The 16291-nt window shown below is 40.4% G+C and overlaps 2 protein-coding genes across 4 annotated transcripts; one reads left to right on the forward strand and one right to left on the reverse strand.

The window, feature by feature from the left end:
* Positions 1-331: 331 nt before the first annotated feature.
* On the forward strand, positions 332-9546 carry napba (N-ethylmaleimide-sensitive factor attachment protein, beta a; the record flags this gene model as incomplete). Of its 3 annotated transcripts, XM_083897758.1 has the most annotated exons (10): positions 332-429; positions 3648-3727; positions 4205-4321; positions 5454-5500; positions 5807-5884; positions 5994-6049; positions 7330-7414; positions 7543-7647; positions 7740-7808; positions 9394-9546. In XM_083897758.1, the coding sequence occupies 10 exons, from the start codon at positions 332-334 to the stop codon at positions 9544-9546; spliced, it is 888 nt and encodes a 295-aa protein (XP_083753884.1). The 3 variants fall into 3 exon arrangements, with proteins under 3 accessions (XP_083753884.1, XP_083753885.1, XP_083753886.1); XM_083897759.1 differs by lacking the exon at positions 4205-4321; XM_083897760.1 differs by lacking the exons at positions 332-429; positions 3648-3727; positions 5454-5500 and having other exon boundaries at positions 4214-4321.
* A 2922-nt stretch (positions 9547-12468) lies between these two features.
* On the reverse strand, positions 12469-15253 carry LOC310934302 (THAP domain-containing protein 6-like; the record flags this gene model as incomplete). Its single annotated transcript, XM_083897996.1, has 4 exons — positions 12469-12666; positions 13128-13229; positions 13658-13850; positions 15174-15253. The coding sequence occupies 4 exons, from the start codon at positions 15251-15253 to the stop codon at positions 12469-12471; spliced, it is 573 nt and encodes a 190-aa protein (XP_083754122.1).
* Positions 15254-16291: the final 1038 nt, after the last annotated feature.

Below are 16291 nucleotides of genomic sequence, written 5' to 3' on the forward strand. Positions count from 1 at the left end.
GTGACTTTCAGCATTACTGCAGTTCCATTTCAAAACATCGCAGGGGGCATGATTGCCAGGTTTTTCCAAATTTCTGAATCACGGGACTGGACTTTCCCACTCTGTCCAGCAGATGGTGGCAACGAGTCACAAAAGTCGCTCCACCCACGCCGTCGAGGAAGAGACTGCAGCCTCTCAGCATCAGCACCACATCTTCCCTCCTCTTCCTCCTCCTCCTCCTCCTAATCCTCCTCCTCATCAGCTCTCCGCTCTCCACCGCTCTTCTCCATCCACTGCGGAACACCGGACCCGTTTTCTTCCATCTCTCCTCCAGTGGCAGACCCAGTTCGCCATGGACAACTCCGGTAAAGAGAAGGAGGCCATGCAGCTGATGGCTGAAGCTGACAAGAAGGTCAAAGCGTCCGGATCCTTCCTGGGAGGGATGTTCGGGTAAAAGACGCTTTCCTCATTTTTCTCCTCTATTTACCCTCCTGTGTGTGTGTGCGTGTGTGCGGCGTTGGTATGGGGGCGGGGGGACTCCCGCACACAGGGCCCGTAACAGCCTGTCTAATGTTTGTGCTTGTCTTCTTCCCCCGGGAATCTGAGATGTCCCTTTTATTGATTCTAAAATGTACCCGTGTGTGTGCGTGCGTGCGTGCGTGTGTGACAGGATCTCGACTCGCGGCCTCCTCACGTTCAATTAGAATTCTTCGTCGTCGTCGTCGTCATCGTGTTGCATCATGTTTCTGTGCCGTCTTGTCCGTGTAACTTCACCGTGTGTCCTTCATGGGTGCAAACGAACAGCGTCGCTGCAGCTACTGGAGCCTTTGAATGCGCAGAGCTGTTGTCACAGATAATAACACATGATGGAGCCTGTGCGTGTCCGTGTCATGGCCTGTCCTGTCACGCAACACACATGTAAACGTTCTACATCCCCAGTGGGATGAGAGAGCGCGTAGGAGTATCTATCTATCTATCTATCTAGATAGATAGATAGATAGATAGATAGATAGATAGATAGATAGATAGATAGATAGATAGTGAGAGCAGCATGCATCTAATTAAGACCCATTTATAATCAATGCAAAAGAGCGATATAGGGGTGGAGCCTTTGGCCGAAATTTGTGTTTATTCTGCCATTTTATTACGGATGAAACAGCGCAACACCACTCGAAATTGTGGGGGCAGCATAGAGTCAATAGCCCAATCATGTATAGCCCTTTAAAAATAGTGGAAAGTAGTTCGGAACCATATTTCAATCTTTGTGATGTTAATGGGACGACATCCATTCAGCGGTCTCACATTCACCTCGACAAAACCGTTAGCGTGTATATTTCGGATCAAGTGCCATAAAATAACCTCTCCGTATTTGCTGTTGTCTGCAACTAGTCACTAGGCACTGCCCTCTAGGGGAAGTATTGTGTAAAGTCCATACCAACGACACAAAAGACACAGTTACGCAGGGTAGTGACAGAGATAACGTTTGGGACGGAAGGACATAAAATGGAATATAAATGGGCCTTTAAGCAGCTGCAACTTGGTGTCAGAGTTCACTACTAAACCACGCCCCCTCACTGCTCCACTTCCTCCCCCACTCAGGTCTCAGCCCACTCCTTGGCATTTTTCAAAGACCTTGGGGAGAAGATAGCTGCAGAAGAGTGGGTTTAGTTGCACTTAAAAAAATGTTTTTTCTCTATTTATTGTAGCTTCAGAATAAGTCATTATTATGTTCTTTAGACAAGGGCCTTGCTTTGCAGAGGCCGCCATCTTGTGCCACCACATTTTTACTGTGGTCCATATGAACAAAACTAGGCAGAATGTGTGTTTTGTGTTGAATTGATTCAACCATAGAATCATTTAGGAAAGGCTAAATAACATTAGACTGTTACAAAGTTAAATAAAAGGAACATAAGCATAGCACTTAATATTATTGTGTTTCACTCAAAATCAGCAGCTTTCTCCTCTACTCTGTTTCAGTACAACTGCATGATATTTTTCCTTCGTTAAACAAACACAAGTATTTCCTCAGAGCAGGTGTTGTGTCACCTTAAGCACACTTTGTGAAAAACTCTGGAGATAATGGGTAAATGCTATTGTTCCTATTGTTTTACTTACAGAATGACACAGTTCCTTTGTGCCATAAATTGAGTTGTCATTTGTCATTTGCACAACCCTGAACAAAAAAAAACAATAAGAGTGAAATCAAGGCTCATGGGTGAATCAGTTTCAGTGTGGATCCTGTGTTTCTGTCATCGCACTGTGCACTCATAATGATCATAATGACAAGCTGAAGCCAAACAGCTGTTCAGTCTCTTCTCCAGGTGTTTAAATTCTAAAGCCCCATTTCCACCAAGCAGTACAGTTTGGTTCATTTCTGTTTCCCACACACTTGTCAAATGTTGCCAAAGAAACTCTCTCACTTTTAGCACTCTTTCGTTGCAGTACCAAGCACAGTGGTCCGGCTCCTGCAGGGCGGAGTTCGACATAATGCAGTCCATTGATTTATCGACAGAGAATCATCATTTAAGTGCGACAGAAGCCCTCACACCTTGCAGTGGAAACACAGGCCAGATCAGGGTGTACCATTTTTGAAATGGGCACTCTCTGTTCTACGCTTATGCCACCAGATGAGCGCATATAGACATGCTTCATACGTGACAGATGGCCGAGACAATCCCACTTCTGGAAGAGTGTCTCTGTCACAGGCTCATGTGTGGTCTACAGTACGTTACTTTTCACTTTCACTGACACCTGGATAACTTGTGTCATTTGTCAGCCAAAGAAGCAGAAAACACAAGGGTGTTTCCTGTTTTCCATGAAACCAAGTATTCCAAGTATTTGTTATATAAAATGTTATGTTTTATATATAGGTGCCCTCAAACCTGAAATGGGTCACATCTGTTTTCCCCCTCATGAGCATCAACATGTTTTTTTAATGAGCCTCAGTGAAAGTTCATTTGCATGAGGTCATTTTGTGGCGGAGCAGGTTGTGGATCTGTAGTGTTGCATTTTCCTCTTTTTTTTTCATTTCTTTGTTGTTGTGTGTGTTTCACTCTGCTAAAGCTCTAAAACCATGGAAGCAAGCAAGTGGGCATGAGGCCTAGTTCAGGGGAGCTCACAACTGCCGTATCTGCAGTTTCCTTTACATAGTATATCAGTGAGTGATGAATGTATCAGCATCAGTGGACACATCTGTAAACTCAGACTGGATAAACACAAGATTGGTTTGTCTTCATGAAAAGAAACCCTGAAAATGGGCTTGCTCTCAGGCAACTCCCTGCTTCGCTTTCTCTGATGCAGCACGCACCCCAGGTTAGGATGGATTAAATTAATGCTTGATATGAGCAGAGGATGTTTGAATATATGGCGTTTCATCTGCAGGGTGTTTCTATATAATATATTAAAGATATTAATGCACATGTATGTGTTCATGTATCAACGTCACACTAACACTCTGCAGCATTTCTTCTACTTTATGTCACAGCCTCATGAGGTCCAGAGGCTGCTATAAAATTAGATAAAAATTATTAATTTTGTTTGTTGTTGTGTGTGTGTGTGTGTGTGTGTGTGTGTGTGTGTGTGTGTGTGTGTGTGTGTGTGTGTGTGTGTGTGTGTGTGTGTGTGTGTGTGTGTGTGTGTGTGTGTGTGTGTGTGTGTGTGTTTCATAGGGGGAACCATAAGGTGGAGGACGCCTGTGAAATGTACGCCAGAGCAGCCAACATGTTTAAGATGGCAAAGAACTGGAGTGGTGGGTGACACCAAACACACACATGCATGTTTGTACGACACATTTGTAGAGTATTCATTCTTTACACAAAACAAATCGGTACACACACATCCCCACACAAACATCAACAGACACACACACACTCATTCACATCCACATTTTAGCTGGGTACAAATGATTCACCCACCTGCAGTCAGTGTTGTATTATCATGTTCACCAATGGTAGTTTGAAAGAAACATTTACGGAGCTTTTTTACAAGAATAACATACTGAGCGATGGCTGCAGAATCTCAGTGTGAGCTTTAGCTGCGCTAATAATAGCTCACACTGAGAATGAATGATGTGTTCAGATGTGCGTTCACGATTCTGCTACTTGACGTCTACAATCACTGAGACTAAGAATGAAATAATCACAATTGTTTGGTCCACTGTGACATGAACCGGAATTCAGATTGACATTTGCATTGGTTTTGATCATGTGTGTGTGCGTGTGTGTAGCTGCGGGGAATGCATTCTGTCAGGCCGCTCGGCTCCACATGCAGCTCCAGAACAAACTGGACTCGGCCACCAGCTTCGTCGACGCCGGCAACGCCTACAAGAAGGCCGACCCACAGGGTGAGCCACCACTGCTGTCTTTCTCACACACACACAAACACACACACCAGGATCAACTTGGTGAGGCATCACATTCAAATTACACGTTAATCTCATCTGGGAGATAAAAACATGGAGTGTGTGTGAGCTGTTGACGTTTTGTGGTCCTTTGTCAGCTCAACAGTGATAGTAATCACCAAAAGAAAGAGTGATAAAATCGAAGTGACCACAGGAGGCCAGGGCGTTCTCTGTTCTCCAGCGCCCTCTAATGATCCAGTAGAGAACGTTGGTTCATTGCACTTGCGCCAACAAAGAATAGACATATATACAGACCTGTACAAGAATAATAAATAGTAGTGCACTACAACAGGTTGTAAAAATATGTACATTATACTACAAGATATTTGAAATGATAAAAAAAAAGTATCTTATAATATGTATAACATCTCCATTCACCAGCTTTCACCCATGTTGTTTATGTATTATGTTTCCATATCTGTGACTGTAGAGTCTATGACCTTGTTTAAAAAATGAATAACTAAATAAATCCTTGTTTAAATTTGTATAAACCATATTTACTCATCATAGAACTTAAAGAAGTCATGATGGACAATGGCCCAATGTTCATATCTATTATCTCAATATTATTGATTGATCATCATTTAAATACTAAGATGTTCGTATAAATGAGTGATGTTATTTTTTTTTTCACTTTAATCTGTTTTGTTTGTGAAAAAAAACTACAAACTGCACGTGAAAACATCATAAAATAGAAATATATAGTATAGTAACATTTTTTACTTTACTTTAAGTAAATTGACTTTTTCAAAAGAGAATAAAAAACCAGTGGCAAATCAGTTCACACTGATTATTGAAATAACAAGTTATAGGCAAGATGTCATTAGTGATATACAGCGTGTTCAGAGTTATGAACCAGTCTAACCAGAGCAATCCCTTATAATTCTCACACGTTCTGAATTGCTGGAGGTAAATTGCTATATAGTTCAGGTGACTGCAGCTCTCCCCGTGATCAGCTTTATAATATGCCGTGTTAGCACTGCAGGTTAGCATTCGCACAGGGAGGAAAGTGAAAGTGAAGAATCAGGGTGACCTCAGCAAATGTAGTAATAATGTCTGGTCTGTGTGTTTGCAGAGGCCATTAACTGTCTAAATCAGGCCATCGACATCTACACGGACATGGTAAGATCTGACTCAACCATTCACCTGCTGCACCCATTAACTCAAATCAAATCTATTTAAATAGCCTTCCTTGTCCTCAGAGGGGCTTTTTGTCTTTGGCAAAAGTGCTGCAGATCAATACACATCTCACAAACAACATAGAATTCACATAATATAAATAAACACAGAATAAAATAAGCCTTAAAACACATAAAAAAGTAGAGAACATTATTAAAATGTAGACTGCAGAACCTGACACGAACACCTTAACACTGTAAAAAAAACAGTCTGTTATTAATAACCTGTGTGTTTGTGTGTCGATTACAGGGTCGTTTCACCATTGCAGCCAAACATCACATCACTATAGCTGAGGTTTATGAGGCTGAGCTTGTTGATATTGAGAAGGTAAAAATGAATTCTGTTTTTTTTACATGGGTTAGGGTTAGGGGTTAGGGTTAGGAGCTGTTACTGTAATATACTGTTTTGTTTGGTATTAACATAAATGTATTTTCAGGCTATCGCGCACTATGAACAGGCAGCAGATTACTACAAGGGAGAGGAATCTAACAGGTACTTGTGCTGTTTTACATTTTTTCAAGCTGAACGGACGTTGTTGATTAGTTCATTTGCAATAGGCGGGATCACTGGAAAAATGAGTTGAGTGTTGAGTTTTATGCTCATGCTCATGTTGTATGTGTCAGAGGTCAGGACATGTACATCTTTCCAGTCTTACATTACATTAATTATGCAAATATACCAACAGGCGCTAATGGTGTAGCAGTCATTCCACTCAAAAGATCTCGATACATATAAGTTAGAACAGAAAAGCAAAGCAGCCGGATTTCGTCAGAGCTTGTAAACAGAGCTCAGAGGACGTACAGAAGTCTCGTCCACACTCAGATTGTGCTCAAAGGTTATCAGCAGTGCTGCCACATCTTAATCTTACTATTTTGAGTTCTGGAACTTTTATTTGCGTTCCTGCACTTCAAGTACCTGCACTAGATGCCGATACTCTGTTAAATTATTATATTATATTCATTATTATGGTCCAGAATAATAATTTCTCAGGGTGCACTACCTGACACTCACCCATTCTTGTGAGAGTCTACTGTTTGTTTCTAGTGTCAACACCCTGAAGGGAGCAGCCAAAAACAACAACAGTATCTGAGGGCGCTTTCACACCAACAGCAGTTGGTGCGCACCAAACGATCCATTCGAACCAAAAACTCTAGTTCGTTTCGTTTTCGTTGGTGTGAAAGCATCAATCGCACTCAGGTCCGCACCAAATCAAGCAGACCAAGACTGCTAAAAAGAGGTGGTCTCGGCCCGCTTGACTCCGCACCAAATGTCAGACTCTGGTGCGGTCCCTCTGGTGAGAACGCAAACTCGGGTCCAAACCATATTCTGCAGTACATGCCATGGACATAGCCTACGTTGTAGGTCTTTGGAGCAATCTTCGTCTCATAGTTAGCACGACCACATTCATGAAAATAGCGCGTCTCCTCTGCCTGAAATGACGCGCTATAAGTCTTCGCCGACTCCAGTGCATCAGCAGATTGTTCTCCAGACGCAGCCGCGACTCATTCTCAAATTGGATATTTTGCCAAAAATGGCCAATACAGAGAATGTAATAAACGAAGATCAGAGCAAGTAGCAATGTGCGAAAGTGGTGTGAAAGCACCCTAAGTGTTTCAGCGACTTCTTGCTATTATTGTGTCCCAGAGGACAGCATAATAACAGGGCACTGAATAAAATGGACAGTGGGTATACCTGCCTCACATAGATAAGGCGAGTAAAAGTCCTGCCTACAGAACCTTAAATCCACAACTATTTTGACTTTTTCTTTTCAGCTCAGCCAACAAATGTCTCCTGAAGGTGGGACACTACAGTGCTCAGCTGGAACAGTATCAGAAAGCCATTGAAATCTATGAACAGGTAAGAGCTGAGCACATGCAGCGTGTATAGTTCACAGTATCCTGCAGTGCAGTGCAGTTAATGTTGTGTCTGAGAGATAATAATAATAATAATAATGCACTATTGTGTGTGTGTTTGTTTTGTTCTAGGTTGCTATGAGCACCATGGACAATCCTTTGCTGAAGTACAACGCTAAAGAGTATTTCTTCAAGGCTTCACTGTGTCATTTCATAGTGGACGAACTGAACGCTAAGGTAATCTCACACACACACACACAAACCCGCACACACACACATAATGTACTGTATGTGGAGCTTATCTGTACTTGTGAACATGTGTTTTCCAGTTGGCCATTGAGAAGTATGAGGAGATGTTTCCAGCCTTCTCAGACTCCAGAGAGCTCAAACTGTTAAAGGTACATCTTGTCTTGAGTTTGTAGCACAGCTTTATGTCAGTTTTTTTTGTTTTTTTAAGATGAGAAGTTTCAGTTGTTTTTTTTCCAAACATAAAGATGCTGAATTCAAATGTGTACCTCACTGAAAATTAATTGATGGTTTTGATTCATCAAACAAATGTCAATACAGAAATACAAACCATATATTACATTATTACATTATAAAGTAAAAGTACAATAACATACAAAACCTTACGTTAATACTTAATAACAGGGATTGTCCACAGTAATTATCTTATTTTAAATAATAGAATATAATTTCTAATATGCTAGAACTAAAAAAAATTAAATAAACAGGCAGCGAAAGTTATCACATAACGAGAGGAGACAAAGCAACAATAATGGACAGTAAAAATGTTACAGCACCTGTAAGTTTGGGAATACCTGGAATAGAATGTGTGAAAACACTCAAAATACAAAAAAAAATGTGGTTAATGGATTATCAGCATCCTTATCAAGGTACTCCAATAACTCCAAGGCTACGTTTACACTAGCTGGATATTTTTGATAAATTTATATTTTCTTCCCTTCGTTTTCCAAAATAACTTTGTGCACACATCATCGTTTTCGAAAAAGTTTCAGTTTATATTAACCCGCATAAATATGCTGTCGGGAGCCATCATAACTATGCGAAGCCTGTGTAGCAAGAAGGAGAAAGCCATACAAGCCAATCAGAATCCTCATCGACAACAATGGCTGACCTGTATGCACGTAACAATTCAGCGAGTGACAACAGCGATGATCGTGACATCCTAAAATTCTCTCGCCACTCCTCCGGGACAATAAACTCATTCTCAAAGTTCTCCCACCAGAAAGAAGTCTGCCCAGGTCGGATCCAAAACCGGTGACTCTGGCAGTGATGCGGTCTTGCTCGTGAAGTTCTGAAATTGCTGACCTCTGAGCCCTAATACGTCTCTGCTCCTCTACATAATATAGGAGCTGTCAAAAAAAACAGCAAAAAAAAATGCTTGCAACAACAGAATGCTCGGAATGCTTCCATGATCATAACCTAATTAAAAAGATCGCACTTTTGGAGCGTAGGTTGCCTAAAACAGAGTTTTCCTAAACTCCACTTTTGCCGGAGTATTTAGAAAGAATCGTCTTCAAAGCCACACACGTAGGGGAAAGTCTCCGTTTTTAAAAATACCCGCGCTAGTGTAAACGTAGCCCAAGTCTCTTAAAGGTCCATGTGTAAGAAATAGTGACACCTGATGGTGACATTGAAGATTAGAGCAATATCAGAGGGTCACTTTCTTCATTGTTTGTTTAGTAGGCTTCCTTTTCAAGCACAAAACTCACACTCACTGGTTTGTCCAATGCTGTAGACACATGGCGGCACAAAATGGCGGCCTTTGTAAAGTAAAGCCCTTGCCTAAAGCACATTTAAAAGGCTTATTTTTTATTAATATAAATAAATTATGCACTCACACACAAACACACTTATATCAGCCAGTGAATGTAACACACACTGGAACATTAAATCTCACCGAGTCACTGATCCCGTGTTACTAAACAAAAAGGTCGTCTTTACATGTCATCGCATTAGAAACTCCTAGACGCCCACGAGGAGCAGAACAGCGAGGCGTTCACGGAGGCCGTCAAGGACTTCGACTCAGTGTCTCGTCTGGACCAGTGGTTGACCACGATGCTGCTCCGCATCAAAAAGACCATCCAGGGAGACGCCGGGGACCTGAAATAGACAAGACATAGAAATATAGGGGAGAGGGTGGGAGATGGGGGGTGGGGGGGGCTGGCCAGTCAGCGATTGAATAGAAAAAGAGAGAATTATGAGTACGGAAAGATGTGTTTTGGTGTAAAAAGGAGATACAGAAAGATAGGAAGGGGTAAGGGAGGGGGGAGGGGAGTTAACACTTGTAGATAATATACTGTATCAGTTCTGCATGTGACCCCCAACATGCTCAGCATCACCTTTAAACCACCTTTAGATAAACTCATGTCCCTGCTCCTACAGTATTCCTCTCGTAACACTGGACATAAATGTACGAAAGAAAGAATGAAAAGAAAAAAAGGTGTGTGTGTGTGTGTGCGTCTGTGTGTGTGAGAGAGAGAGAGAGTGTGTATGTGTGAGTGCGAGAGAGAGATTTAAGGACATACATGTTATTTAAAAAGGGATAATAATGTTATTTATGAGATTGTTGATATTAATTGTCAATACTGAAAATATTATTTATTGTTTATTATGGTGCTCAGTGTTACAATTTGTCTTAAATCCTAGGTATTAGCCCCTCTGCTCCCTCTCCTTTTTCCTCCCCCTTTACTTCTCACCTCTCCTCACCTGCACACTCCTTCTCCTGCCTCCTCCCCGTCCCCTCCTCACCCCCCCGACTCCATCCAGTGATATAACACTCCATTGTGCTTCTTTCTTGTGTTGAGGACAGTGGTTGCTCAGTGCAGTTTGTCATCAGCCATGACTCTCCGTCACTGCCTTGTTTTGTGCATGTCTGTTATGTCATGTTGATGTTAGTGTTCTCCGTGTGTCGTGCTGTCGTGTGAGGAACATACATGTACATGTAGCCTGGAATCATTTGCGTGCAATCAGTAAATATGTACCTCAGATACCGAGTTGAAATAAAAAAAGACCATCACTCCACATTTCTAACGTATCTTTGGTGTGTTTTTTTTTTAACTTATGGATACACATGGCTGACAGTAGTTCAGTCTGGGCAACAGTAGCTCAGTGGTAAAGTGAGTCGTCTTTCAAATTGAAGGTTGTGGGTTTGGTACCTGGCTCTGTTTGTCAATGGGTATGAAAGATGAGTGATAGGAAATGTGCTGCACATAGATGCGCTGAATGAAAGTGTGAGTGAATGAGTGTGAATGGGTGAAAAGCAAAACTGTAATAAAGCAGCTTTAAGTGGTCAAGACTATAAAAATGCTGTATAAATACAAACCATTTTGATACAATATCAATATCTGAAATTTTATAATGACTTGTTTCTAACCCTAACCCCTCCCACTGTCATACTGTGCATACTGGCGAGTGGATCATTTCCTCAATTTCAAAACATGAATTCAAAATATTCCTTAAGAGGTTTGTTAAAAACTTCAATGGATCCTTGTTCAGAGCGATGTTGACTGTTGACCTGGCCCAAGAAAAATGACTTATTGGTTATTGTAAAAATCCAGTAATCAACTTTAAAACATGTTGGCCTGTATAATGAAATCACTCCTTGTTTATATGTAAGGAATGATGACAAAGGAGGTAAAGTAACATACTTTTATTACAGATGTTCAGTAACCTCATCACAATTGTTTCATTTTTTCACTTCACACATATGCACAGTGTATTATTACAAGTAAAAAAAATCCAAAGTGTGCAAAACAATTTGCACTACACACATTTAAGGCTGTCCTTCACTGAGATTTAACCTGAGTAATAATAACTGATGGGGGATCATGTATAGACTCAGACTTCGCTGTGCTTCCTGTGACCACTCATGGGTGGATCTCACAAGTCAGACATGTCCGTGGTCATTGTGTGTGGTGTGTGTCTGTATCTCAGTGCCAGTGACTGGTCAGAAGGTGATGTGTGAATCAAAGCACTAGTCATGCTGCTGTAACAGGACACAACATTTTTACCATTAGGGAAAAACAATCATGAGCTAATTAGTGTACTGTGGCAGTGGCTACAAATGAGTCAACATTTAGGTGAGGGTTAATGAAACTGCAGCAGGTCAAAGGACATCATAATCGGTCCTGAGGACAAATTGCAAAAATGTGCAAAATAATGTGGCAACATATGTCCCAAAAACAGGTGCTTTAAGTGATCAGATATAAAGCACTGGGTGCATTCAGACGTTAAATTAACACTGATCACTTCTAATCAAATCAAATCTAAAAAAAAAAAACAATCAAGCATTTCAGCTCCATATTAGAAAAATAAATCTGCATTCACACTACGTGTGACCATTCAGGTACACTGGTCATGCACCTGCAGGTGTAAACAGGAAGTCGATACTCTTTTTACTTGGTTTCAGAGAGTACAGCTAAAAACAGTCAACAGTGGTGAAGAGTACGGATAAGGATTTCTGTGAGGAGGCTCATGACAAGGTGAAACTGAAAGGAAGTGTTTTCGTGCACAGCTGATCTTCAAGTCATTGTCGATAAGAAACGGTCAGAAAGCGAATGCGAGTAACAATACCGTCATTGACTTCTTTTGTTTCTGCCAGATTAAAACTCTGTCCCAATGTTTGCCATCAAATACGGAGCCACGAGCTCCGCTTATCTCTTTTGTTTCCTGCTGTAATGTGGACAGCAGAAATATCATTTTTTTAATGAAAACAGTAGGGTGAATGAAGCATGAAAGTAAAACCTTTTGTATGCATATCAAAGTTTTTGACTTCTGGAAAACAGTCTGCATCGATTCGTGACACGAGGGAAGAGCTTGTGATCATATGAAGTTCCATTATAATTCACACTCATGGCGATGTTCTAAAGCCAGTCTGATCCATGAGTCATAATCCATGGACACTTGTCAGACTGGTTCATGATGGGTGTCAATTCTCCAGTCCCTTTTCTGGACACCATCACCTGGCTCACATGGAAAGTAGCTGATGGACTCTCGGAAAAAGTTTATTTTCGCTTTAAAAAGAAAACAAAATCAAGCATCTTTCAGCTCTTTCTTCACAGGTTTCTTCTCCTGCAGATCTTTCAGAAGACTGTGCACTCTGATCTTTGCTCTCCTTTCTCTGTCCTTCAAGTTTCTCATCTCTCGCTCTAGATGCTCCACACGAACCAAGGCTTCACTGAGTCTGGACTTGACAAGAGCGGGAGATGCAGGCAATGCATAGGAATGATCCTGGTGGATAGAAGGAGGATTTTTTTTGTCACTCACAATGACAGCAGTTTAGAGCAGTGACAATAGGGCTGCAACAACTAATTGATGAATTGATTATTAATATGTCAATAAATCTCGATCTGAATATGTTCTCGTTACTTTGCTCCTCTATGATTTGAGAAGATCCTCGTTTTGCAGTTAGGGAAATACTCATCAACATTTTACACACATTTTCAGACATTTTATGGACCAAATAATTTGTTAAATTACCCCAAAAAATGATATGATTATAATCAATCATGATCAATAGTTGCAGCCTTAAATAGACAGAGACAGAGCAACTGGACCTGCTGTATTCTTTTACCTAACACAGAACATTTTTGCTATTTTCTTATCCTATTTTATTATTTAAATGCCATTTCAACATGACCAGCACCAAAATCCCCTCAGTGGTTTGGGCCAGAGTTAGTACAAATACTCACAGCATTAAGCAGAGGTTCAGTCTTGTTGACACTCAGAGAACAGTCCACTGACAGGCTCTCCTCAGCCTTAATGGAGGTTTGTGTTGTCCTGGTTGGCCCCGACTATAGTGGAAAACAAATACTCAGTGTAGTCAGGTTATATGCAGGAATCCTGAAGTTAATTTCAATACCCTTTTAAAACTTTTTCAAGACCGTCTCAAAATATTTTAAGATCTTATCGCCACATATTTAACTATCAAAACATTCACAATTTTGGAGTTTATCTTACAGGGCGAGCATGCCTGCGCATCGTTGTTTTTAACAAACGTGGGGAGGAAAATGAATACATTCATGCATACTTTTTGCAGTCAAACTCTATGGAAAAATGTAATACCTTATTAAATCCTGATTAAAAAGTGCCTTAATTTTCCCAAAATTGATTGATCAACTTTTAATACCTTTTAAAACCCCACAGACACCCTGGTATTGCACAACACAATGTGTTATTAATTCATAGTGATCAGATCCATACATACTGGTGATAAACCTACTCTTTTCTGACGAGTAGAGAAACCGAAGATAGATGGTTTAGCTCCTTCTCTAATCCTGACAACTTGACCAGTCCTGTCAAAGTCCTCTGGTTTGAAGTGGTCACTGCAGAGCACGGCAGACTTGCTGGTAGAAGAACTTTCCCTCCGTGCAGCCACTTCCCACTGCCTCCTCAACTCTTTCTCTTTCGGAAACCTTTGTAATGTGAGAAAGGTTAGTGAAACAAATACAGTCTGATCAGATTTGTGGTTGTTCAGTTGATACTTGTGATTGAAATGGATTTAGAAAAAAATGCAAATATAAAAGACATATGGGTAATTTTGTTAATTTCAGGTGATTTCCATTCGTCACATTTGCCTATGAAAATTTCTAAATAAGTGGAGTGACATGGAAGTATTCCAGTGGCAGCTGTATATAAGAGCAGTTTGATTAGTTAATTTCATACAGTATCTCTTTTAACATTATATTTTACACTGGATACACACCAGTGATTTCCAAACTGGGGCAAACAAAGACAAAATAATAACATAAAAAAATAAAAATATTAGTAGCATACAGTCAAATTCAGGCAAACATTGCAGTAGACTTGATAAAGATATGCATATATGGCGTTGCTCATTGAACTTCTTGGTAATTTTTAAATAGATCTATTAGGTGAGAAATAATAATTAATAAATAAACAGTATATTGACCATCAACAACGTCTGCATTGAAGGCATATGTGATGTCAAAAGCTCATGGTGCTTTTAAATGAACATGGTTAAAACTGATGAATGATAATATGACATTTGTGGACTTGTAGGAGAAACATGTATTTCCTATATTGCATTCATTGACTTAAGTCAGGGTTCTTCAATCCTGGTCCTGGGGACCCACTGCTCTGCATGTTTTAGAATTGTCCTTGCTCCAACACACCTGATCCAAATTATCAGGCTTCTGCAGAGCTTGTTGGTGAGCTGACCATTTGAATTAGGTGTGTTGAAGCATGGAAACTTCTAAAACATGCAGGGCAGTGGGTCCCCAGGACCAGGGTGAAGAACCCTGACCCTGTGATTTCATGCGATCATGACAAATAATGATGATAACATAACATAATAAAATAGAGCACTTATCAACGGAAAAAGGCTCATTTAAGAAAAAGGTTTTCTTTAGTCAACGTTAATATAACCAGCATGGGGCGAAATTCTATTTGCTGCGTTTTTGGCAGTCCATCCTCAGTAGACCTACGTCATCAATACCCGCCGTCGAAAAAATTACGTAGCCTGGTGTACGTGCATTCGAATGCTCTTGCCACTGTGGCTGTTCTTTCTTTCGTCCCCATTAATTGTCATTCACTCCGTTCCTTCACACATAACGACGGAGAAGTGGTTAGGAAAGGACTTCTGGCGTATTTTACTTTGATTCACCTCTGGTCTCAGCTTTCATAGCTGGCTAACATTAGCTCAGAGCTTACTCGTAGCTCTCAAAAATCGTATAAAGGCCAAATATGAACCCAACAAGAGAACCATAAAGTCGTACCTGTGAAAGGTTACTCCGTGAGATTTGTTTTGAACTGTGCGACGGTTTGTACAGCCCCAAGCTGAACATGACTCCGGCATCGCTCTTGGGAGCTGCCCGGACCAATGTGGCGGTGGAACGTTTTGTGCACCTGCCTTAGTCCTCCGGTCTGAACCAAACATTGCTACCACCCGCCTTCCTGCTGCTTCATTAAGTTGCCATTTCGTGACAAGTAAAAATTTAAAAAATCAATTGACCACCCAGTCTTTGTCTGTATAACACCTTCCATACAAAACAACACATCAGAAAGTGCTACACAATACACAAACAAAAGAAACAGTCTGCAATCGCCACCAGACGATCCACGACCCACAGCAATTGACAGACAAACTTCACATGTTTCCTTGTTTCTTGCACACCAAGTAAAACATTTGGAATTTAAACATATCTGAGTGAAATAGTTTATTTGCATTTAATTCATTTAAAAAATGTAATTCATTGTGTTGTTATTCCTTTCCTTATATATTCGAATTTGCAAGACTTCTTGCGGTTGTTTGGAGCAGCAACTGCTCCTAAACTGTTTACAATATAAGATCATCCAATAGGCCAAGGCTATCAGAGACACACATCTCCTGCCCTGAATAAAGAATCTGACACTGATGATGAGCCACTACTAATGCAACTATATTTAATTAGTGAATGAATTGCCAAAAATTCAATGACTTGCAAATGTACATGTTGATTTTTTATTTATTTTATTTACAGTATGCTGGTATTCATAGATGAATACCTGAACACAACCAGTCAGTCTTGCATTGAACGTATAGAGAAATTTGTTATTATTACATCTCAAAGTTGATAATTGTTTGATTAAACCAGATTAATATGGAACTTTCAAATGGAAATTTCTTTAATACTGTAGTATTGCAGTATTCCATGCAATCTGATTTACAGTATGTAAAGTCATTGATGTCCTGAACACAACCTAGTCAGTCCTGGTCAGAAACTATGGAAAATGTATTATTGTAATATTATTGTATATTTGTATTATTACAACTCAAATTGGATTTTAGTTTTGTTTTAACCTGGTGTAGCACTTCTTGTTGTTTTGTTTTCTTCTTGATGATGAGGTACCTCCT

Source organism: Microchirus variegatus (genome assembly GCF_963457635.1).
Source record: "Microchirus variegatus genome assembly, chromosome: 11".
NCBI lineage: Eukaryota > Metazoa > Chordata > Actinopteri > Pleuronectiformes > Soleidae > Microchirus > Microchirus variegatus.